Raw genomic sequence first — 26269 nt, forward strand, 5'->3', positions numbered from 1 at the left:
TGTGCGACAGTGACCACTGCTCAGCGAGCCGTTACCTGGTAGAGGAGATACGTGGACTCCACTAACTCTGGTCTCAGGGGGTAGAAGAGAACATCAGGGGCCTGCAGTTGCCAGTTATAGCGCTCAGGGAGGGCCCCATAGCGTTTCCATATGGCGTAGTAGAAGGCGTGTAGGCAGATGGCGTCTTCCACATCCCCTATGAGAACCTAGAAAGACAATGCGGCAAATTATCTAAAATTCCAACAGACTTCCAAGTCCAGATTCTGATTTCACACAGGGATCAAGATGTGGTAGTAACCTCCCAAACTCAAAGGAGGCAGAGAATGCTAAGGACAAAAGGAGAGAGGGGGCTTTGCCAATAATTGCTCATTCTTAACAAATCTCTCTCTCTCTCTCTCTCTCTCTCTCTCTCTCTCTCTCTCTCTCTCTCTCTCTCTCCCCCTCCCCCCCCTCTGTGTGTGTGTGTGTGTGTGTGTGTGTGTGTGTGTGTGTGCGTGGGTGTGTGTGTGTGTGTGTGAGTGTGAGTGTGTGTGTGTGTGAGTGTGTGTGTGTGAGGGTGTGTGTGTGTGGGTGTGGGTGTGTGTGTGGGTGTGTGTGTGTGTGGGTGTGTGTGTGTGGGTGTGTGTGTGTGTGTGTGTGTGTGTGTGTGGGTCTGTGTGTGTGTGTGTGTGTGTGGCTGGCATATGTACATGTTTACATTTGCTCATGCTTAGACTTGGAGTTTGAAGCAGGAGGCTGTCCCTCTCCACCTTACTCCCTGGAGTTAGACTAGCAGCAGTAGCCTAACTTCTCCTCTCTGTGCCCTGCCCGCCCCTCTTCCCCAACCCTGAAGTGACAGGTCAGTGCTGCAGATTTGAACTCACGTGTGCAGGTTCATACGGCCACACTGTGAGGCGTCTCCCCAGCCCTCCTCAACACATCCTTGCAAAATACCTGCAGCCCCGGGAAGAAAGCCTGCAGAGAGTCAATCCAGGTGTTCATGAGCTGCCCGCTGAACATGTTCACGTTGACGTAGAGCGGTGGGTCTCCTTCTCCTTCATTGCAGGCTTCCCGGCTGTGGGTCCGAAGAGCACAGACAAGGGTGAAAGGGAAGCTCACTCTGTCCCTCTTAGCGGTCTACCTCCCTGTGTTCCACTGAAGCAAAATCAATGCTAATTTTTTCCCAGCTCCTTGCTTAAGTCTTTGGCAGTAAGACTGCCTGTAGGAGTCCACACAAGAACCTAGTTTTAAACATATCCTTTATGGAGCATCAAAGCTTCATTACATTTACAGAAAGCACTTTGACATTTGGGCCTCCGAACACTGCCATGTAACAGAACTGGTCTGTGCTGGCCTTGACCCAAGCAGGGGCACGTGTTTTACTGTTTAGTCTCTGGTACACAAAGAACACAGTACTGTAGAAAAAAGGGGGGAGGGCAGGTCTGTGGAGATGCATCAAGGAGGAACCCTGAGAGCTTATACTCAATTTAGTTCGGTATTTTGTAAAGCTAAAATGAGCTAGGCACAGTAGTGAATGCCTGTAATCACCACACTCGGGAGTGAGGCAGGGGGATAGCAAGTCTCAGAAAGTAAAGAGCACACTTCAGCAAAAGTAGCAAAACTGCAACGCCACAGAGAAATTAGCAGAGTCGTTACATAGCGATGACATTCAAAATCACGGCAATCCACACTTGCAGTTTCTGGGGGTTGTCTGAGCTCACAAGCAAAAGAGCGGTAGCAACAGTCACTCTGCGGTGCCTCACAGTAAGGAAGAGAACACAAAGAGAGCCAAGTGGCAGGCAGCTCTAGCCAAAGCCTTACACAGTGGTTTTGCAAGAGTTTAATTTTTGTGTGTGTGCATTTGCAAGTGTACTCAAGTACATTCAAGCATGTACATGTGGGTGCCTAGACAGGCCAGAAGAAGGCGTCAGATACCCTGGACCTGGAGATATAGGAGGCTGTTAGCTACCACATACAGGGTTTAGAAAACAAACTTGGGTCCTCTGCAAAAGCGGCCTGTGCTCGTAGCCTCTGAGCCACCCCCCAGATCCCAAATGCTCTCACAAAAATGGTTCCAACCACAGCTGATGAATCAAAAGCTTACAAAACTGGAAGATCAGTAGCTATTACTTGTATTAGCCATTTACTACATACATGTACAGAGAAACGCCCAGGGAAGGAAGCCTGGGCTATGAGTGGATTCTGCAGCTTTGCACAGCTTTTCCATGACACAGTCTCTATGACACTGTAACCATACTGAAAAAAAAAGTAGCAAAGGATACTTCTGAGGCTGCAGAAATGGTTCAAAGGTTAAGAGTACTTCAAAGGAGATCCTAGCCTAAAGCCAATGAGTCACCAGTTCCCACATCCCTGTCCCTTAGGAAGTGTGAGATATTTTAAGCCACCAGGTCTGGGGATACTGTACTATACAATGACCAACCCCAAAGGGCTACCAATCAATCAAGAGAGATGGTAAGTAAGGACACAAAGAAACCATAGCTGTTTATATCACGTGAAATGGAGGAGGCATGATAGCTCGGCCCTATAACCCCACCCAACCCCCTCCAGCCCCCGTGCACGAGAGGTGCTGCAGAAGTGCACCAGCTGCAGGCCTGCCTGGCTAAAGAGCAAGGCCTTTGCCGGATGTGGTCCCAGCACTTGGGAAGCAGACCCACGGGAACTGCTGCAGATCTGAGTCCAAATGAAGAACACCAGGCCAGACAGGGCTCTCCGGTGACACGCCACCCCCGGCATTTTTAAACTGAAAGAAGACATTTGGCAAGGAAGGTAACAGAGTGGAGATGCTTGCCACTGAGCCTGAACAACCAGACTCCGTTCCTGGGCTAACGCAGTAGGAAAGAACCAACTCCTGCATGCTGTCCCTCTGACCTCCACACGGGTGCCATGGCAAAAACCCCTCTCCAAAACCAATAAAGCCATCATCGTCATCATCACCACCACCATAAATGTTTAAAATTAAAGCAGAGCTGGGCAGGAACGTTTCTGAACACTGTACGGCACAGAGAGACAGAGGTCAGGGACACACACCCTCTTCGCAGGTAGCTCTGGATGCTCTGATAAGCTGCATTAAACATCTCTAGATCTTCTTTTTCTCCAAAAAGAATGTAAGATTTCAAGAGGTATTCATAGAAGGAATCCAGCCCAGCACCCAAGCCACTCTGCTTTCCAACCCAATGGCCTGTCTGGATGTTCACAACATTGCCTGTGGAAACAAACAAACAAACAAGGCTTAGGTCTCAACCACAGCACAAGGACCAGGGGGACGGCCCTCCTACTTCTGCTTCTCAGCATCCATATCCCTGCCAGGTATGAGGATGGGGACTTAAGTCTGACTTTTTTGATCTGTCCTATCAATAACTTGGAAAAGGGAAAATCCTTTTATAGCACTCAAGTATGTGTGCATGTGCACACACAAGTAGGATTCGGCCACAGATGAAAAATAAGTAAATGGCTCAACATTTTGCTTTCCCACAGTGGTAATGCATTTCCAAACCCAAAAGAGTGTTCACCCTTCTCCCCATATTCCCATTCCTTGTGACTGTCCTGAAAATAACACTCACAAAAGCAAAGGCCGGCACTGGGGATGCAGGTCAGAGGTGGAGGGGCTGAGGTGAGCACTGGGGATGCAGGTCAGAGGTGGAGGGGCTGAGGTCAGCACTGGGGATGCAGGTCAGAGGTGGAGGGGCTGAGGTCAGCACTGGGGATGCAGGTCAGAGGTGGAGGGGCTGAGGTCAGCACTGGGGATGCAGGTCAGAGGTGGAGGGGCTGAGGTCAGCACTGGGGATGTAGGTCAGAGGTGGAGGGGCTGAGGTGAGCACTGGGGATGCAGGTCAGAGGTGGAGGGGCTGAGGTGAGCACTGGGGATGCAGGTCAGAGGTGGAGGGGCTGAGGTCAGCACTGGGGATGCAGGTCAGAGGTGGAGGGGCTGAGGTGAGCACTGGGGATGCAGGTCAGAGGTGGAGGGGCTGAGGTCAGCACTGGGGATGCAGGTCAGAGGTGGAGGGGCTGAGGTCAGCACTGGGGATGTAGGTCAGAGGTGGAGGGGCTGAGGTCAGCACTGGGGATGCAGGTCAGAGGTGGAGGGGCTGAGGTCAGCACTGGGGATGTAGGTCAGAGGTGGAGGGGCTGAGGTGAGCACTGGGGATGCAGGTCAGAGGTGGAGGGGCTGAGGTGAGCACTGGGGATGCAGGTCAGAGGTGGAGGGGCTGAGGTCAGCACTGGGGATGCAGGTCAGAGGTGGAGGGGCTGAGGTGAGCACTGGGGATGCAGGTCAGAGGTGGAGGGGCTGAGTTCAGCACTGGGGATGCAGGTCAGAGGTGGAGGGCTGAGGTCAGCACTGGGGATGTAGGTCAGAGGTGGAGGGGCTGAGGTGAGCACTGGGGATGCAGGTCAGAGGTGGAGGGGCTGAGGTCAGCACTGGGGATGCAGGTCAGAGGTGGAGGGGCTGAGGTGAGCACTGGGGATGCAGGTCAGAGGTGGAGGGGCTGAGGTGAGCACTGGGGATGCAGGTCAGAGGTGGAGGGGCTGAGGTCAGCACTGGGGATGCAGGTCAGAGGTGGAGGGGCTGAGGTCAGCACTGGGGATGTAGGTCAGAGGTGGAGGGGCTGAGGTGAGCACTGGGGATGCAGGTCAGAGGTGGAGGGGCTGAGGTCAGCACTGGGGATGTAGGTCAGAGGTGGAGGGGCTGAGGTGAGCACTGGGGATGCAGGTCAGAGGTGGAGGGGCTGCCTAACAGGCAAGGACCTGAGTTCCAACACCACAAAGCATAGTCGGGTGTGGCAGTCCACGGGTGTCAGCGCTGAGCAGGTTAAGGTTATTTGGGGCTGCATAGAAAGCGGAAGCCAGAAGCTACATAGCAAGACTTTTATGGGGGAAAATGTCCAGCTTTGGAAATCCGTAACTATGAAAGCAAGGCAACAACCTGGAAACACTAGACTGATCTGCCTCATGCACCCAGCACAGAAACTGATTCTATTAGCAGTGGGTAATACCGAAAGTCACAGGTGAACTCATCAAAGACTGAGAGGGCCGACTGAAAGCTAAGTGGTCCACCATGTAGAGACGAGGTCTCACTATGCAGCCCAGGCTAGCCTCAGACTCACCCTAATTCGGCCTCACCTCCAGAGTGTTACATTTACAGGCGTATGCCACCACATTCAGACTAAGTGACTTTATTTCTACTGTTGCTAATCGTTGTATAAAGTTTGTAGATAAATTTCAGAAGACAAACTACTTTTCCAAACCTTTTATAAATAACCCAATATGGTCCCCAAACAACCAAGTTATTTCCACATGCCAAAAAGAAAATATGTCCCAGCAAGACAATTTTATGATGTTAAAAACCCACTTTAAAACACTGTGAGTGAGCAAAACATGGGTGGTTACTAAAGATGAACGCCATGATGAATACACGAGTGTATTATTTATTATATCTACTACTAATGCTTAAAACTTACCCAGAATGAGTTTTAAACATCTTGACTAAATATTCAATGGGGAAAATCTAATATATGTTTCATCTAGGCTTGCACTGGAGTTTCTTCCTTTTTTTTTAGGAGGAAGCCTTTCCACCGGAAATGCTAAGTTCCTGTATTTTTAGAACGTTATATTGGAAGCAATAAAGTCTGCCCCTGAGACAGTTCTTTTTATGCCACTTCTATTAACAATAATTTCCAATGGAATATACCAAGGGATCCAAACGGAAGGGGCTCTTAACAGCTGGACTATTATTACCTTCCATCAAACCCTGAAGCTTCACACTAAGCAAAAGGCCGTGTGAAGAAACTGAACCCATTATGGCTGCTGTTGGAGTTAACAATTTTCAGATCCAGCGGTACAGGGAGGACGAGGTACTGTGGAGGGTTAGAAGGAAGGAGGACAGGGGACCAAAGGCTGTGCGGACCAACTGATGGCAGAGAGTGAATCCTACCTAATAATCCTGTATCGTTGCTCCGAAGGTTCCAGAGGGCTTTCACAGCTCGTCTGGCAACCCACTCAAAAGTGGAATCCCCCAGCAGTCGGCTCAGAATCCCAAATTCCACCAGGAGAGAACCAGCCCCTGCTGTGCAGGTCTCATTATTGCTGTCAGGAGGGACACCCGTCTTCAGATTCACCTGCAGCGGGAAGAATCGAAAGCTGTGTGGAAGGCGTAAGGCTGTTAAACCACTACCTGAGCACTCGGGAGGCCAAGGCAGAAGCGTCAGAAATTGGAGGTCATCCGGCTACAGAGCAAGTTCAAGGCCAGTCAGCTCATAGCAAGATCTCAAAAAAAAGAAAAAAAATTGTAGCAAAACTTAAAACTTCACAGTGCTGAAAAGTCACACCATGAGTATGACACTCCGCTAATGGACCCAGGCTCACTGCGACTCAGTCACCACTCGTCATATTACATTCAACCAACAGTAAGAACAGAGTCTATCATCTTATTATGACGTTGTTCACTAAACCATCTCTTTCTGCCAAGTGTCCTTCAAGATCACAGAAGCACCAAGTTCAGGGGTGTTCTGAGTAAAAATGTCCCACAAAGGCTCATGTATTTGGAGAGAACAGTGCGGCTGCTGAATAGCTAGTGTGTCTGTTGCCTGAGGTTAGGGAGCCTCCAGGACATACAACCTTGCTGGGGGAAGTGCATCACTGGGAGCGAGTGGGCGGGCTTTGAGCAGTTAGAGTCTCATTCTACTTCCTGTTGATTCTTCCTGCTTCCTGTGTGAAATAAGATCAGCCAGCTTCCTGCTCGTGCTGCCTGCAGCATTCCTTGCCTGACACTGAGGACTCTCCCTCCAGAGCCATGAGCACTCTTCTGTTAGGTCGCTCTGGGTCCTGGTTTCATCACAGCATCAGGAGTGACTAACAGGAGGTCACACTTAGTAACCTGTAGCTATAAATGGCTTCTAAACTTGAAGGAGTGTCTAAAGCACTCCTTCTCAGCAAACACTAACAACTGTTGGACGGGAAAGGAGCAGAAGCTGAGCCACAGGATGACAGCCAGTTTCGTCATGGAGGTCCTGTGGTCTGGCATTTCTCCCTGCTTACAGAGAAGGCTGACACGATTCCCAAAGGAGTTATTTGGCTTGCTAAATCAGATGCCACAAATATACAATCTCACTCCAGCATCTAATTGGCTGGTTCTGCAGGCTTCACTTACAGGCATGCGAAGCATTTAAATGAACATTCACTGAGCTCTTCCAATACATGAAGGTCTTTGGGAAATATATCCAAGTCAGACAGAAATGAAGAAACATTCTCTATACTGTCTCATAAGAGAAAATGCAAACCACACATGGTTCTTCAAGGTGAAAGGCTAACTGCTCTATTACCGTACGTTTAGCACACAGAAGGTATTCAGTAAATGCTCAAAGTTTTAAAAATTGATATTATGGGGCTGGAGAGATGGCTCAGCAGTTAAGAGCACTGGCTGTTCTTCCAGAGGTCCTGAGTTCAATTCCCACCACCCACATGGCAGCTCACACAGTCTGTAACTCAATTACCTCGCACAGACATTCAAGCACAACACCAAATGCAGATTTCTAAAAGATGACATTATGTTTAAGACCAAATCTTCTCCAAGGACACTGCTTGGTTCTTATAACCAGGCCCATCTCTTTTATAGGAGTCTTAATTCAAGAACACAGTGAACTGTGAACCACAAAGGAACAAGGCGGCCAGGTCTGGTAACTCATGCCTGCAATGCTAACACCTGGAGGCAAGAAAACCACAAGTTCAAGGCCAGCCTGAGCTACAAGGCACAAGGCCATTTCTCAAAAACCAGCAAAACAACGGAACAAACCAGTCACTTACCCGAGGATAGGGGATCCCTGTCTTGGTGTTTTCAAAAGCTGGAAGAAGCCGCACAGCCAGGTCATGGGCCATGTACAATAATTCGTTATCATAATCCTCAATTGTCATGTCACCAAAGGGCTGTTTGGAGTCAGTTATTATTCTATGAGCAGAAAGGAGGCTTCCCAGAACCCTAATAGCAAGAAAATAAAAATGATGATGATGATGATGGTGGTGGTGGTGGTGATGATGATGATGATGATAGTACAGAATCCAGTTTACAAAGACAAAAGATGACTCTACTTTTCAGGACCCAAGCTGCCTGGAGCAGCAGGACCTGATTCAGATTCCTATATAGGAATCCTATAGTCCTCTCTGGCTCTAAGTAACCGATCTTCAGATCACTGCATTGCTGACAAAAAGGGGAATCATCTATTCAAGACAACTGAGGATTCTGCCTAAAGCACGAATTTCTTGATCGTAGGGCATTAAGAAAAGGAACCATGACTCTTCTGCAGGTCTGACTGTCTACCGGGAGACTGAAGAACCACGCCCATGTGTGGTGAGACAATCTGAGAAGGGAAATGAAAAAGCGGGAGATCCTGAGAAACAGAAGGCTTCCCTCTGATTTATGGCCTTGTAGATACATAAATGTCCCATCGAAACTGTCTAAAAAGGACTGCAAGATTTTTCAGACAAATGATTTCTTCTCCTTGTTTTAGAATAAATAATTTCATAACTTCAATTTCAAGGTTCAAATCTGGATCTGGATTGTTGCGTAGCAATATAATTTTATTTAAACATTAAAAGGGTCAACTTTTCACCCTAGAGAAACCCAGGCACAAAACTAGGTATAGGCCGAGTCCACCATATTTAGCAAAGAGTGGGTGATAAGTGAAAACCATACAAGAGGAAAAGACATCAAAAGAGCAAGCAGTGTTTCTTGTGAGTGGAGAGATGCAGACTCCATTAAGAACATGAGTGAGGGCTGTGGAGACAGTGAACGAGGAAATCAGAAAGGACATGAACGGAGTCAGTGGAAGTGCATCTGAGGGGCACCCTCCTTTATGGAGCCTATAATGAGTGTTTCTGTGCAGTTCAAACCGCGATGACAGGCGCACATCAAAACTACAAGTTTCCATAGATACCAAACTACAATGAGCATAAATAACAGACGTGGAGTCCATACATGCAGACCCTGGAAGAAATAACCCTCGGGAATCACACGCACCCCTCACCCACACACCAGAAGTCTCCAACCCATTTCCTGTGCTACGTTACCTTATCGTGGCCTCAAAGACTTGGACGGTGGAATCTTTGTCAAATGAAACGGTGTTGATCACTAACTTGACTGCTTTCTGGAACTCGGATGAATTTCCCATTATCTTTAAACAGAGGAACACAAAACATTAGAGCAGCTTGAAACTGGCACTGAAATGGCAGCCGCCGCTGCACCTGTGTGTCTGTACTGCCTACGGCTTTGCCACAGTGGGAATGGAGGCCACAAGTCACTTCTCACATTCTACTCCAGGACAGACAGCAAGCCTGTCTCTTACACTCCCTCAAGGGTCCAAGCTCCAAGTGGCACAACTGTGTGAACAACACAGAACCAGCCCCTGGGGTGTCCGGTCTCCCACTCCCTTCTCCCCCAAGCTCTGCCCTGACCTTCATTTACAAGGCAGTTTCTAAAACGTCATGGAATGGGAGAAAATAAGCCAGAAAATTAAAATGTGACTCTATCTCTGCTTTGTAAATAAATCCAAGACATCTGAAAAACTAATCAACCGTGCTTTCCATCCAGATGTGTGAGGGTTTTGAGAAACGGTACTACCAAAACAGCATGAAACTGGGAAATGGTTCGGTGGGTAGAAGCACTTGCCACGCAAGCCTGACCTATGACCTGAGCGCAGATCCCTGAACCCATGTAAAAAGACAGCAGTTTGCCCTCTGATCTCCACACAAATGTTGTGGCACATGCTTGCCCTCACACGTATACACATGTACTGTAAACATGTATACACATGTACTGAAAAATAAATATTTAATGTATAAAATCGAAATATGTTCTACATCCAATTTAAAATTAAGGTTACTATGTGACATGCGTAGATACAATACCCCAGTGTCCTACTCCCTTCTTAAAGGGCAAAACCGTCACAAAATACTACAGTTTAACCTACATGGAAATAATTTGATTTCACCCATATTTTTCCCTATGCTCATAAACATAGACACCAATAAACAAGTGGAGAAATAGATAATAACATCAAGGAGAAATGATTCTTCAAACACTCCTTCTTTGGGGTGTGCCTTATCTCTTACAATACTGATCAATATGTGTTTCTCAAATCATATTATTTGCTAGGGTGTAGAGCAGACACAGGCTTTCTGTTCTCAGTTTTCCTTTTTAAAAGATCATGCAATCTTGTTCCAATTGTATGCAATGGTCTGGAGACTCTTTTCCCCTGGGTGTTCGTGCAGCTTATCTGCAAACATCTGTTGAAAATGCTAACAAAAGAGAAGAACTTCAACTTAAGGACCTCATGAGAAGTGAGCCAACACACTAACATGTTCAAGACCAGCTACTCTACTCTGAAAAACCACAGAAATAGGTCTGTTTCCTCACAGATGTTCTCCAAGAACAGTATTTGGTGCACCTGCACATATGATCTCAGAACAAAATGGGGAAGGTGATGAAATCTAGGCACACCAAATTATACACCATTAGACAGCCAGTGAGCACAAAGTAACCAGGGCACAGAATTGCATGGGCCTGAGAAAGACTGACTGGACAGAGGAGGAACTTCTCAGAGCCTTGAAAATGCTGACATTCAGCTCTATCCCTAATTCCAGCACTCCGGAGGCTGAGGCATAAAGATGGTCACCAGTTGGAGACTCTGACTAAAAGAACAAAATACTTGCCTCATGTGTGCAAAGTCCTGGGATTAATTTCCAAGTCCACCAACATAAACAAACAAGCACATCATTTGCAAGGCTGAGGCAAGAAGATTACTCCAAGTTTAAGGCCTTCCTGAACCTTACTGTTGAGACCCTGTCTCAAAAATTAAATAAACAGGGCCAGGAAGATGGCTCCTGATACCAAGTCTGACAACTTGAGTTTGATCTCTGGAACCCAAATGGTAGGAGAGAACTGAGTCCTACAAGCTCCAAGCTGTCCCATAACCTCCACTGACATGCTGTATCATGAGCACACACACAAGCACTAAATAAATGCTCTTAATTTGTTTAAATTAAATAACTTCTTTACCTCAACGCAAAAATTAAATAAATAAAATGCTGTTGTATGATGTGGATCTCTAAAAGTCAGAATTCCTCTGGTTTGCTTAAGAACTTTACTATTCAAGGGGTGCACCCTTAGAATAGATATTGGACAAAATTGGATTATAAATATTCACTTAAACAAAAATCTCCACTCCTACTAAGTAGCACTTCCTGTCAAATGTGGAGGAGTACAACAAACAGTAATGACGGCATCTCTGTCCTTAGCAAGCAACGGGTAGAGAGACAAGATGGGATGAACAGGAGTGCTCGCGAGGGTGAGCTTTCTGAAGCTGCACACACACCTTCTGACTCTCCTTTTCCAACAGCGGCTGAGTCAGCCTCTCGCAGCTCCAGCGAGGTAGCACTAATCACACTGCACTTACTTGTCTGGGCACATTCTGAGAAGGGATGATGGAGACTTAATGGAGCAGCAATCACTTCAGAAGGAAATACTGGGAGACTAAAAGTTCTCTGTGACTAGAGCCTAGAAAGAAACCCAGCAGCCCTGGCCCCGTCCTCTTTCTGCTATCCATAAAATGAAGGTAGACAACATCACCTCCAGCTCTCTCCGCGTCCTGCAACTCTACTACCAGCAAAACACGAGACAGTCACGGTGTGAACTTAGCTCCCTTAACGAATTCCAACTCCTACCTGACAGCTTTAGACACGTCTTGGTGACATTTAAAGGACTCAGATAAATTACTGAATACAGGACTTGATGCAGGATTTAATAGCTTTCTAATAGTAAAGATGACTCAGAGAGAACAGGCAAGAGTTTGTAAAGTTACTAAGGAGATTGCAGAACACTGGCAATGTCCCCTGGAAAGCATGCTCTGTGGTGCTATGCCATGAAGCACTGAACAGCCTGACACGTCCAGTACACTGAGCGCCTTCAGAACATGCCTTGCCTTTATGTTTCAAGGTCTCCAGCTTCCAAGGATCAATGCGGGATGCCAAGGGATGAGAGGTGTAAAAGCGGGATGCAGCTGGGTAGACCTTATCTGTCATAAACAACGGCCAACACCAAGAAGCAGGAAATACCTGGTGTCCACAGAGAGGGCTGCATGCACGGGAAGGCACCCTGCACAGACACCCCTGAGGAGCAGGAACTAGAAGCCTTTTAGGATAGCTTTTGCTCTTGAAGCCCTGTGTTACAAGTTAAAAAGAAGAATAGTAGGTCCCTAAAAAGGGGCTAACAGAATATAACCCTTCAGAATGAACCCTTAGGAGAGCGCCTTCCAGCTAAGGCCATTTAAAAAGAGAGAGCAGTTAGGAGAGACAGGGTCCCAAAAGGAGAGACTGGACTCATAGTTCCAGAAAACAAATAGAAGTTCTGATTCTTAAAGGCTCTTAGGGTTTGGGGCAGGCTTCATACTTGATAGTTTAGCTTAGTCTGATCTATGTACCAAGGGCACAGAGATGGGCACTTAGGAGGAGCATAAACTTATCTTATAGCTAGCTACAATGAGGAGAAGCCACCGAGAGGCACAGTATCCTTTTTTTTTTTTTTTTTTTTTTTCTTTTTTTTTCGGAGCTGGGGACCGAACCCAGGACCTTGCGCTTCCTAGGCAAGCGCTCTACCACTAAGCTAAATCCCCAACCCCCACAGTATCCTTTTTATATGAGCTCTGTCCCAGAGGGAAAAGATGACTGGAGAGTGTGACCTGGTTTCTGGGAGAAAGACATAGAGGCTAGAAGGCGCGCGCGCACACACACACACACACACACACACACACACACACACACACACACACACACACACACACACAGTAGTTTGAATGAGACATCCCTCATAGGCTCGAGTATTGGAACACTTGGTCCCCAGTAGCTGGTGCTGTTTGGAGGAAAATATGAATGATCATCCAGCTTCCTGATCCAGCCACCATGCCATGCTTTTCCCACCACTGAGGCCTACCCTGCAGAACCGTTAAGCCTAAAGAAACTCTCTCCTTCAACTGGCTCTTCACCCTGGTGTTTCAGCACAACAACAGGAAAGTAGTTAATGCAGCCTGTGACCTGATTGTTCAGCCTTCCAGGATATATAAGGTTTCACTGTTTGTCATAGTTTAAGCAGTGAAGAAATATCAGGGCATCTGACAGGATCCCTCCTTCAAGTCAATAACTAGGATGGCAAGGGGAAAGAAACGCTTTTTAAAATCTGGGCATGCATTTCTTCTCTACCTTTAAAGGAGAGCCACATGTCCCCTCACTTAACCCTCCATGCTCTCCTGCCTTCCCATAAAGGTCATTAAAATAAATAACACTCATCAAAGCCTTCCGAGTACAGCATTTCCTGGAATTCCCACTCCTTGGGGAAATGAAGAAATACAGTAGGCCCCCAAACACTTTACCTTAATTATCTTAATTAAGGAAGAAAAGGCTGAACACTTACTGCAAGTGTATCCAAGGCATCAACCAGGGTCAGAGAGTAATTTCCTAGTACATCGTTGATGTTCAGATTTGAACTGAAAAAGAAAGAATTAAAACTAAACAAAAGCATTTTCATTTAAAGTGAAACCAAAAAAAAAACATAAAAGGAAACACTCATGAGAAACTAAAACTGCTAACAGTGCTTTTGATCCAGAAAGTGGCTGTGGGCAGACGGCAGGGTAACGAAGGCCTTCTTTCTCAAGGGCAGCAGTGTCTGTGCTCACAGGATGAGCAGCTGCAGGACAGCAGAGACACGTGTATAAAGCAGCAGTGAGAAAACTCAGGGGGATGCCAGAGATGGCAAGGCCCTCACTCTCTGAGACTGACTGTCAACCATGCGGTTCTTTAACCCTGTCCAACTGCAAAACGCTTCATTTCACAATCTTAGGAACGGAAGGAGGGAGCCCGTCAGATGACCTTGGATTTCTTCATTGCTCAAACTGTGACACAATGAAAACTAACGCATCCGGGAAGGCTGGGCAAACACTGAGAAGGACCTGGTGTAGCTGAGACATTCAGGTCACAACTTCACTGACTGTTACCTGTCCTATTACCTACCACAAAGCCAGAAAATGATTGCAGAGGCTCGAAGGGAAACAAAATGATAGTAAAAGAAGAAATAAGTCAACTACTTGATGATCTCATTTACTAGAGACCAAAGGAAGAAAGCCCTACTTCATCTCCAGCCACGGCCTCACTCACATCTGGCGTCCTCCACCTGCAGGCCACCTGCCGTTGCATCAGCTGAGGGTCCCTGCCCTACTTCCTTCCTATGAACGAGTTTTTAAGGGCAGTGCCCACAGTTCTGGATGGCTTGGCCCTGCATCTCTCTAAAAGACCTCCTGGGGCTCCTAAGATGACTCACTGGGAAATGCCCTTGATGCCAACTCTCAGAACCTGAATTCAATCCCCAGACCCCACACGGTAAAAAGAAAGCACTGACTCACACGTTACCCTTACCTACATACAATTCCTACAGCACACACACACACACACACACACAGAGAGAGAGAGAGAGAGATAGAGAGAGAGAGAGAGAGAGAGAGAGAGAGAGAGAGAGAGCATGAAATGGAACTTAAATGAAGCAGGCATAAACAGCTTCCACAACCAATGTTATCTGAACCTTCCAGTGCTTCTCTTTTGTGTGTGGTGGGCACTTAATGGAGGACAAAGAATGTAAAACAAAAACAAGTGCCCAGAGCGGGTTCTGTAGGAACCACCGCAGCCCAACAGCATCACTGGAAAACTGCACTTGTTAACTTTTACTCGATTCTCTTAAAAAAATGTTTATGATGCCAAAGGTGCTCTCAGGGTGAGCATTATGGATTCAAACAGGTCTCTCAGAGGCAGGGCCAAGCACAAAGGAGTTGCCAAGGGTTGCAGGAAGGTCAAAGCAGACATCCTCACCTTCAAAAGCACTTGGCTGGGTTTAAATATTTAACTATGGGCCTACGTTGCTCAGAAACAGACTGAGTTCCAGACACTCACCTCACCAGAAAATCCCAGGTCACTTAGCGTCCCAACTGATAGGACTGAACGAGAACTCCATTGTCACCTGGCATTACAGCCCTCCCCTGAGCTACACCCTGATCTGTGGTAAGTGGCACACGCTGGAGCTGCCGGGGCCCATGAAGGCACTCGTAATCTTTAGCAACTACGTTCCTTTCCATGTTTACTGTGCTTTCTCTCTCAGTCCACACACAGAAGGGACACAGTGTTCAACTACTGAAGAACTGGGTACACAGCCACTGGTAGAATGCTTGCCTTGCATGTTAAGACACTCAGTCTGAAACCCAGCACTGACCTGGCCCCCACAACAATAAATCCTCAGTAACACTAGCCAGAGTCAGTAGCACTTGGCAACTGTTACCAGAGGAGGTTTTCTTTAAATATATCTGTAATAATTGTGGTAGTTCTACCCAAGCCCCAAAATCCACTTAAAAATCTAGGATGTTCACTAGAGCATTTTGAAATCTTTTCTACCAAATAATCCCAGCACTTAGGAGACTAGGGCAGGAGGGTATCAAGTTCTTCGATTACACAAGTCCACATCTCAGAAAAAAATAATAATAATAACAGATGTTATCAAAATAGGAGGAAGAGAGTAGAGAATGAAGAAAAAAAAACAGATTCGATAGAACAACTGGTCCTGGCCCAGTAGCATAACATTGTCTGTCCTGCTTCTCCTTGTCAGCCCTTGCATCAGATAACACAGCTCTGCTCTCTGGACATACTTATTGTAGTCCTGTCTCCCCCACCAGCTCCTGAGGAAGTCAATCTTTCAGCACAAGGCAAAACTCAAGAGTACAAGGGGGCCCATGTAAGCGGCTGGTCAAATCTCTCAACTCCCTCCTACTTCATTACATCTGAAGGAAAACTCATGGCAATTCGTCCATGGTGACACTTTAAGGTTCTCACTACCTCTGAACAAACAAAAGGGGAAGAAGGAAGGAGGAGGAGGAAAAAGAGGAAGATGAGGAGGAGGAAGAGGAGGGGGAGAGAGGAGGGAAAGAATAAGAGAATGGAGAAGATGAGGAGCACAGTGCCTGCTAGGAACTCTGACTATGTAGCTAATAAAATCAAGCAGACATGTTGGGGGGGGGGGCGGAAGTGCTACATTAACTTGACCTGTAACAGCTGTTTGGAAATTTTATCTGTTCTGTGTGGGCAGAAAGATAGCACAACAAATAGTGCCTGCACACTCAAGGACTTAGTAATCCACAAAGAAGAACGGGACAGGAAGGTAAATATACTCAATTCTCAAACAAAGTCGAAATGAGGGCTCACAGGAAAGGGGTTAAACCAGAAAGGGGTCAGACCAGGAGAATCACCTTCCACAGCCCAAGCAAGACTTGAGCCTGACTCTCTCTGAAAGATTTCTATAAAGGGAATTCTAAAAGAGGTCACACACACCCCTCTGTCTCTGTCTCTGTCTGTATCTCTGTCTCTCTGTCTCTCTGTCTCTCTGTCTCTCTCTCTCTCTCTCTCACACACACACACACACACACACACACACACACACACACGAGTATGAAGGTGTTCACATTCTGGTAAGAGGCCTGAGTAGGAGTCTTAGCGTGCTGCTGTCTCTCTCCATCTTACCCCCTAGGACAGGGTATCTCACAGAACCTGGAACTCAGCAGGTAGCCAGCAAACCCCAGCCATCCTCCCTAGCCTGTTTGGGTTACAAAGGGGTGGCCACACCCAGCTTTTTATGAGCTTGCTAAGGAATTCTAACTCAAGTGTTCACACTTTCATAGTGCCCTCTTACCCACTTACTTTAGCCGCAGCACAAGGCTTTGGGTGTGATATTCTGATGAGGACTGGGGAGGGTTTGTTCTGAAGCAGTTTTCCCAGGGAAACCTATATAACTAGCATTTAGATACATGGCTCTCTTAAGCTAGATGTGCCTGGGAACCAATACTTCATCTGTTCACTTGGTATTTTCTTTTTGTGGGGAGAACATGGTTTGGGGAGTTAGCTGGATCAAGCACGGTCACAGTTGTCATCCATGGGATCACAGAAATATTTAAATTTACTCACAGGTTTGAATTTGGATTCTACAACCCAACAGTAGTTGGGAGCTAGAGACTGGCTGTCCTTATAGGGCACAAGATCCATTTGCTTGTTAACTCAACACAGGGTCCACGTTTATCAAGATAAGCATCAAGAGGATGTGACTAAGGAAACAACACAGCCAGGCATGGCGGCCTGTACCTGTAACCACAGTACTGATAGATACAACCCAGGCTGTTCAGGAGAGGTCACTCTCTGCTACCTATTTAATGAAGACCAGTCTGTACTACATGAGACCCTGCCTTAATGAATATTTGATTTTTTTTTAAATCTGAAAGATATTTTCTGGGCATGGTAAAAATACACTTTGTAATGATTATGGGCAGAGGCAGGAGAGTCCTAAGGTTGAGGGCAACATGGTAGACTCTTTCTCAAAACATTTGTGCTGTTGTTACTTTATTTTTTGGAACACTAGTATTGAACTAAGAGCCGCGTACATAGTAGGCAAGTACTCTACCATTGAAATATATCCCCAGACCTCAAAATAAAGTTTTATTTTGTGTGTGTATATGTGCATGTGTGTCCATGTGTGTGCATGTGTGCACATTTGTGTGAGCATCCACAGGAAGGCTAGATGGTCACCTGGAGGTCCAGTTACAGGTGGTTTTGAGTGCTGAGAACAAAATCAAGTTCTGTGTAAGTGGTGTAAGCACATTTCACCATTGAGCCATTTCTCCTCCAGCCCACGAAGTCTAATTTTGAAAAGGGCCAGAAGATAGCTTACTAACAGATCACTTATCTGGAATGGGCAAGTCCTGGGTTCAACTCTTATTATTAGAAAAAAAAAAAAGTAAGCCTTTTTATTACAGTTTATTTGAGAAATGTATTCAACTTGTTGAGAACCAGAATGACAAAGCACAGCCTTGAGACACTCCTAAAAATACCAAAGCATGGGGTTGGGGATTTAGCTCAGGGGTAGAGCGCTTGCCTAGCAAGCACAAGGCCCTGGGTTCGGTCCCCAGTTCCGGAAAAAAAAAAAAAAAATACCAAAGCATGAGAGAACTCTACTGCAGAGAGCAGATATAAAAAAGAAAAAGGAAAAAAGAAGTTAAACTTTCTATTCCTTGATTTGGCCAGTATGAGAGCCTGCTCAAGGCCACAAAATTGCTCTCTCTCACCATGTCAATACCACAAAGGCTTGCCAATCACTAAGTTAAATGCCATCATTCCCCAATAGTGTTAGCTAGACATCATCCCAGTCCAGACTGGACTTCACCTTAGACAAACTGCCAGCGTATAACCAAGGCAAACCACAGGACTTATCATAGACCTCTAAAAAGGCCTATGCCCCCCAAGATGCCACTGGGATCAACAAATTTAACCCACCACCATCACTTCGACTTTGCTAAAGAGCCCCAGTCCCCACTTCTAAATGCTCTGGAAATTACTTTATGGTTCAATTAAAAAAAAAAAATCATTAAAGCCAGGCCTGTAACTCCAGTTACTCAAGAGTCTGAAGTGAGGTCACAAATTCAAGACCTGCTGAAGTCGCAGTGCATCTAACTCAACGAGACTGTCCAAATAGAGTGAGCTCAGGGGTGGGCCACTAGCACAGCCCGCACAAGGCCCAAGTATAACAGGCACTTAGATGCCGCTTCTGCTGAAAAGCTCCGACTCAACTTCTCATGGGAGCCCACAAAGTAACTAAAAACGGGGTGAAAGCTGGGCATCCGTCTTCCTTTTGCACGTGTTTACTTCCCTTCGGGTCATCCTGCTTTGGTACACGTGAGCATGGGAATCACGCCAGGAGAACCCGTCGACCCTCTCTCGTCCCTATGAGACTGAGAACAATTACCTGTGAGGCAGATCATCTTACAAGACCTGCTCTCTCAGTTAGGCAATGACAACTAGGAACAGATTCACACTGTTCCTAGCTAACAGGTTCAACTCGTATGAAGTGAGCTATTACTATAATGGCTAAGACCACAACTTGACCCAGACTGCTTAGCGCTAAATCTCTTATTCTCTCTGCACCAATCCTGCTTCCTCTAGTTGGTCCTAGGGCTCATGGCGGGTCCCTGAAGCCCAACTCAGAGATAGCAGGACCCCTATGCTTGTACCTCTTCCCAGGAGGTTAATTAAGACTCTTTACTCTGCTTTGTGCCAGTAATTGTCTCTTTAATTGGTCCCTTGGGATGAGAGGCGAAGCCCAGCTTACTAGGGCAGCTAGAGCTTTTAATGCAACACTCCTGGTTACGTTAGAACAATCCTCAACGTGAAAAGAATCCAGAAAGACTAACAGACTGGAAGGAAGGAAGGAAGGAAAGAAGGAAGGAAGGAAGGAAGGAAGGAAGGAAGGAAGGAAGGAAGGAAGGAAGAAAGGAAGGAAGGAATTATGGAAGAACCATCCAACGGCAGAGCAGTTCCTGGACCAGAGAAAAAGAAGAAAAGAGAAAGACAATGAGGTCTAATTGACAGGAACATAACTGATGCTGTGCTTAAGGTTCAGTTGGGAACGTATGAGAAATGCCCTGTAAAATATTTAAGGGAGGTCATCTACAGATTTTCAAACTTTTCTGTATCTCAATGTCAACTGTTAACCTTTGGCTGACTTTTGGTACAAAACAAAAATATCCAAAATAGGCACATACTTAAGTTGCAGGTACATGAAAGAAGAAAGGAGGAAAGGGAGAGAGGGAGGAAGGGAGGGAGGAAGAGGGAGGGGGAGGGGGAGAGAGAGAGAGAGGGAGAGAGGGAGAGAGGGAGAGAGAGAGAACACTGCCATATGGACAGGAACTGGCAGAAAAGATCTGCTAAAAATAACTAGTGGGATTTTTCAGTTTCCCCTCTCAGATTTAATGAAATTTGTTCTCACAAGATAAAGAAAAGGGAGAGAAGAGGAGGGGAAGGAAAAGGAGGGGAGAAGAGAAGAGAAGGGAAGAAAGGGGAAGGCTGGAATTGAAGAAAACACAGCCATAAGTACAGTCTCCCCTGTGTCTCTTAGGAGTGGGACAACTCATTCCCTTCCTATAACCCCCCAAAGGACTGATGTTACTTCACAAAATTGTTTAGTCCCCTCCCTCCAAAGAAACTGGGAGAAAAATACATTTACATAAAGAAAGAGATGGAATTTAGCTCCGCTATAAAGAACTACATGGAGCTATGTGTTCAATTCCCAGCACTGCTCAAAGAAAGCAGGGAGGTTTTGGGTTTGTTTTGTTTTGTTTGTTTTGTTTTTTAACATGTACAAAGGCCGATGTGGTTCATCAGCCTGCTACAACTACAAAAACACCCAGTCCCTCTGTGTGGGGTGCTCCCTCTTACTGGCTCATCAGGCTGCAAATTAAGGCACAAATCTACACATAACCAACCCACTTTTACAGCTCTTCACGCCCTTTTAGAGTATAAGCTAGCTTGTGTGTGGGAGTCACAGAGCGTGTGTAGAGGTCAGAGGACAACTCCAAGAGTCTCTTCAGTTCTTTTTTCTTCTTGCATGTGGGTCCTGGGGAATCAAACTCACGTCTGAGCAAAGTGTCAAGGGCCCTTACTGGCTGAGTCATCTCATCAGCCCATAGCTTTCCTTTTAGAAACTAAGAATCCTCCATAGCTTCCCACCAGGTAAAGAAAACCATACACGACAGATGTCCAAGGGTTTCCATGTAGAATGCCAAGACAATGAACACCCCAACTACACTCCCATCTAAGGAGAGGGAAACATCACAGTCACCAACCAGCCTGACTGGGTCTGTGGCAGTGCACACCCTTCAGGGAGGAGGAACTTGGCTGGGTGTCCTGCTCTCTTGGACTTTGAAGTCCACTAGAGTAACCCCGGAACTCCACCTTCCCATACGTGGCTAGTGGGCTAGGAGGACTGGCTGACCTTCTGACAGCACCATCACCCCACTGGTGTTTACAATGGTACCAAGCACTGACCGTGTCAGTCAACTCTGCGCCTAAGAAATCATCCTTCGAGGATCCAGATGGCAAATCTAGACCAGGCAACTACCACCCCTCCCAACAAGCTCCCCTCAGTCTAGGAAGCGGTCCCTGGGAAGGAGAAACGCTTAACCCCTCATCCCAACCCGGTGTCCAACTCACTGGATGACCCCTTTCTAGGAACCCGCTCCTTAGTGTTCATATTAAAAAGCTTTGGGTGTGGCATTCTGATTAGGAAAGGGGAAGGCTCGTTTTGAAGCTGAGTTTTCCAAGGGAAACCTATATAACTAGCACTTGATGTGTCCATCTGAAGCGAGGGACACTGTGACTGTCCCTTCCGGTCTCTGGGCCTCAGTTTCCCCATCTGCAACAGGAAATGTCAGGGACCAGAACTTTGGAGGGTCAGGGAGAATCAAGAGGATGGCAGTCCACCGGGTAGCGGAGAGGAGGAACCTCAGACTACGACGGACCCTAAAGACCCTGGTGTCCTCTCAAAGACTCGGAGGGGCGGAAGGCAGCGCGCGAGCTACTCACGGGTCTCCGCGGTCAGGCCCCCGGCCGCGGCAGTAGATGGGGTTGAGCTCGTCCTGCGGAAAGGCGTGCGCCATGTAGTTGTCATAGCCGAAGACGAACATGCCCCGCGCCAGGTCGCGCATCTGGGCACGGAGCTGCGGCGGGAAGGCGCCGCTGTAGCGCCGCTCGTACTCGTCCGGGCCGCAGCCACCGCCGCCCAAAGCATAGCCCCAGTGCGCCGGGCCGCACACGCCCGGTCCCGGCCCTGGTCCCGGCGGGGTCTCGAGCCGCCCCTCTGTCCCGCGCCTTGGCCGATGAAGCCAGGACGGGCCTCCGGGAGGACCAACTGGCCCCGAGCCGTCGGGGTCCCTCAAGCGCTGGAAGCCGAAGCTGAGCGGAAACCGCTGGTAGAAGCCCATGCTGGGCCCCAGCCCGAAGACCAACCAGAGCACTGCGTGGAGGCCGAGGCGCAGCAGCACCAGCCCCAGGACGAGCGCTCGCCATTGCATGGTCGCGCGGCCGCCGCGGGCATTATTTTGAAGCGCCGGGCGCGTCCCCAGCCGACGGCCTCCCCGCGCGTCCGCCGGGAGCCCGCTCACTTCCCCTTTAAGGAACTCCCTCGTGACGCACCAGGAACTGATCCATTGTCCCCCGCCCCGCGGACCTGCCCGGCCCGCCTGGCCCCGCGTTCGCCCGCCGGTCGCCCCGGATTGGCCTCGCACGGGCCCGGCCTCGAGGGGCGCGGCCGGGGACTCCCTCCGGCTCTATAGGCCACCCGGACTGCAAGGCCCCGCCCCGCCGCCGGGCCACGCCCCCTGGGCGGTTCCGAGTCTGGTCTAGCTGGCGTGGCGAGCCTAGGTGGCTCCGGCTTTTGGGGAAAGAACTTCCAACCAATAAGAGCGCGGCACGGGAGCTCCTGGAGCCGGACACTGACGCGGCCTCTGACCCACCCTAGCCCGAGTAAATGTTGTTCCTGAACAGAATGTTTCTTGAAGATGGATAGGAGAAAGCCCGTCCAGGTCTGGAGTAGTAAGGGTGAGAAAGTTAAGGGGCAGGGCCTTTAAGCAAAGGAGGTACCTACTAGGAATATCTAGGGAAGGTCTAGATTTCCCCGGTCAAGACTGCATGAAATGTCATCCGGTTTTTGTTGTCTTGATTTTTTTTGTTTGTTTGTTTGTTTGTTTTTGTTTTTAGTGGAATGCCTTACTTTGGAAGAATCATTCATGATACTTCTAAAATACTCCGAGATCACATCCAATCCCCATCAAGGCGAGATTGGAGAGTAACACCAAATCATTTTCATCAAATCTATTTAAACAGCTTTTCCTGACCTTCCCATCATCTCCACAGTGCAAGGCGGCGCAACCTTGGAAATGTAGGGCAGATTTGGGGTTTAATCCCTTTTAAGTCCTAATTCCTATAATTAAGGTTACGGATTTCGTTTTTTAAGGGCTGTGGCTTTCTACACTTGGAGCGCCTGTAAGAGCTTATTTTGTGAGAGACAAAGGCCCAAGCAGTATTGGGGGGGAGGAAGAGAATGAGAGAGAAAAGTGACTGGACTAAGTCGCTGTGGACCAACTCACTCCAGTTCTTAACTGTTTCTGCCTCCCTGGAGCTAACACAAACTGAATATGAACATTAAGATATGCTTTGTTTCCTCCTTAAGCTACTTCTGTGCAAATTTTAGCTTAAGTTTATCTTGCACTCTAGTCAGCTGTCAGCCACTGTGACAGCAACTGTTCTCACATTACGGAAGAGTCCTGATTTTAAAAGATGAGTCTAATAACTAGAGAAAACCAGCCAGCTTATGAAAAATGCTTTCCATGGCACAACAAACAATAAGTGTCAGTAGAACGGGTTTTCGGAACACTATGGCGGTATTCCTATTTTATCTAAATTTTTAAAAAAACTAAAGTGGAGTATCTGTGACTGGCCCTTTAGATTTCTCAGATTGAATGTAGCTGATGAAATTAAGACATCTCTATCTAATCAGAATACCCAGCCTTAAATATGAAAACAAATTCTGAGACAGGATCTCACTATGCAGCCCTAGTTTGCCTCCAGCCTGTAATGCTCCTGTCTCAGCTCCAAGTAAGATATTATAATCTTGAACCACACCATACCTAGCTCACTCTTGTTCTCTCTCTCTCTCTCTCTCTCTCTCTCTCTCTCTCTCTCTCACACACACACACACACACACACACACACACACACACACACACACACACACAGAAAAAGGGTTGTGATAGGTTTTTCTAAATACATACATTCTCATAAAAATATCTCAGGACAAACATGAAAGTCACTTTCATTTTAGTTATAGCTTTACTGTGCAGCTCCAAAGAGACAGCTGAGAATCCAATCGGAATCTTGCCTTCATAACCTTGCTAAGTTAGTTTCTGCACCTGTTTCCCCTGCTGCAAAATATTCCCCATTTTAAGACATAAATACCACAAACTCTCTCAAGCCCAAAAAACACACACAAAAAAAAACCAACAAACAAAAAACTTGTAGTAGTAGGCCCTGTTAAGAATGAGACTGTGTGTGTGGGGGGGGGGGGATTTAGCTCAGTGGTAGAGCGCTCCGAAAAAAAAAAAAAGGATGAGACTGTATTTTGTATGAATAAGAAACTTGTATATCGCTAGGCAGAGGTTACTTTTATGTGGGTGGGACCAAGACAATCTCTTGTGGACTGTTCATTTCTGAAACAAGTAACTTTACCTATTAAAAGTTAACTTATTCAGCCAGCCGTGGTGGCTCCCACTTTTAATTCCAGCACTTCATAGTCAGAGGCAGGCAAATTCCTTTAAGTTTGAGGCAGCTTGGTCTTCATAATGCCTGAAGTCCTCCTCAGATGTTAAGGAAAGAGGACTGCTTTAAGACCAAAAGACTAAGACTAGCCTGAGCAGTGTAGTGAGTCAACTGTCCCTAAAAATAAAAGATAGTGAGCTTCCTTCCCTTCCCAAGTCCTGCTAGCCCAAATGCTGCACCTACCCATGAAGAACTGATATTGTGTGTACCCTACCTGTGGGCACATACCTCCCCCCCACTTTCTTACTTATACTGCCACAAAGGGAAATCACCTCAATGTTCAGTCTTTGTGGACTGAGGCAGACAGTTTAACAGACAATAGCAATGTGAATTTCTCTTTGAAGAACAGGACTCTAAATAAATTATAAAAATGGATATAAAGTTTAAAAGACACAGAAACAAAATAACCCATCATGTGGAGCATACTGTGTAACAACTGAAGGCTGGACACTGTCACAGATGACAAAAGGGAGGGAGATACAATAACTGACTGGCTGCTGTTCTGCTTCCCATGTCAAAGGGAAGCCAGAGGTCTGCATGGTTCTGTAAACCCAGTAAACACAGTCACTAAGCAAGTGGGGATTGTGTGTGTGTGTGTGTGTGTGTGTGTGTGTGTGTGTGTGTGTGTGTGTGTGTGTGTGCGCGCGCGTTAGCTACTATTCACACCTCTAGTGTGCGGGAATCACTAAGAAGCTTGGTTGGGAATCCTCATTGGATAGACTGGAAAGACTTCAGTAACTCACGGGGGATACCACCAGTCAATGACAAAGAAAAGGGGGCATTCCCCCAAGTGCTAATCTGACACTCATCAGAATCAGGCATGAGCATGTTAAACTGATGCTTCTTCACCACATTCCCTCCTTTTGCCAGTGACCCCCCCTACTGCTTAGATTGAGTCTACTCTTGCACTCTATCTAGAATGCCACTGACCTGTTCCTCTTTCCCTGAGAAACATGAGGCATCAATGACAAGGGCACCCACTTTTATTAATAGCTCAGTTTTAAACAGAAGTCTGTGAAGGCTATTTACCAACAGGAAACACCTGCCATGCACTGCCAACTTGTAAAAGAGCAAACTTAGAGGAAGTCTGTAAGGCTACTATTTGCATGACAACTTTTCTCCTCAGTCTCCTGACTCACAAGTGTGCACTGTTGGGGGCAGAATATTCCATTTTCAATAAAATGTTAATAGTTTAAATAACAAGCACGGTGATCTCACAGTGCTACATTTCCAGAGTCCTTGGCCAGCAGGGTGTTACAGACTGGCTTCTACCTTCCAGACCTTCTGAGAGGCTGTAATTACCAAATCAACATGCTTCAATGTCAGATGCAAAAGGAAATCACTTTCCCACACAAAAATAAAGTGCACTGGGGTTGGGGATTTAGCTCAGTGGCAGAGCGCTTGCCTAGCAAGTGCAAGGCCCTGGGTTTGGTCCCCAGCTCCGAAAAAATAAATAAATAAATAAATAAATAAATAAATAAATAAATAAATAAATAAATAACACTAAAGCAGCCATGCTCCAAAACACCCAATTTACTTTATCGTAGTCAAAAAGACAAAGTTTAGAAATCTATTTTGAGCCACATACCCATCATCCCACCACTGCAGATCCTGAGTATGAGTCCAGCCTGGGACACAAACCAAAACCTTGTCTCAAAACAGAAGAAAGGCACTTTGAAATAATGAAGTTTCTGTTTCTGAACTAAGCTAAATGTGTACTTTGTATTCTCCAGCCCCCTCCAGACTCACAGTCCTTATTAATGTCCATTTCACCATAGTACATTCTTGTGATAGAAATGCCAAACCAAATACCCAGGGATGCAGAATGACAGAACACACGACAACAGCCAAACTCAAACCACTTCTACAATGGCTCGTTTTTAAACTCCACATAGCTTATAATCCATGATAACATTAGCGAAATGGGACAAATGCCCTACTCTAAAAATAGGGGCTTTGGAAAATCACTATTTTTATTTCTTCATGTGTGTGGTGTGCATTCCTG

The 26269-nt window shown here is 46.8% G+C and overlaps 1 protein-coding gene across 1 annotated transcript in view; it reads right to left on the reverse strand.

Annotated features, from left to right (window-relative positions):
- Positions 1–22089, reverse strand: part of Edem1 (ER degradation enhancing alpha-mannosidase like protein 1) — a 32426-nt gene extending 10337 nt beyond the window's left edge. Inside the window, exons 1-8 of the mRNA XM_032905990.1 lie at positions 21475–22089; positions 13451–13523; positions 9058–9161; positions 7798–7969; positions 5930–6113; positions 3028–3202; positions 934–1054; positions 36–206 (exon numbers count right to left, since the gene is read on the reverse strand). Coding sequence (XP_032761881.1) covers positions 36–206; positions 934–1054; positions 3028–3202; positions 5930–6113; positions 7798–7969; positions 9058–9161; positions 13451–13523; positions 21475–21962 — 1488 coding nt within the window. The 5' untranslated portion in view covers positions 21963–22089. The remainder of the gene's footprint in view (positions 1–35; positions 207–933; positions 1055–3027; positions 3203–5929; positions 6114–7797; positions 7970–9057; positions 9162–13450; positions 13524–21474) is intronic.
- Positions 22090–26269: the final 4180 nt, after the last annotated feature.

Source organism: Rattus rattus, chromosome 6, assembly GCF_011064425.1.
Source record: "Rattus rattus isolate New Zealand chromosome 6, Rrattus_CSIRO_v1, whole genome shotgun sequence".
NCBI lineage: Eukaryota > Metazoa > Chordata > Mammalia > Rodentia > Muridae > Rattus > Rattus rattus.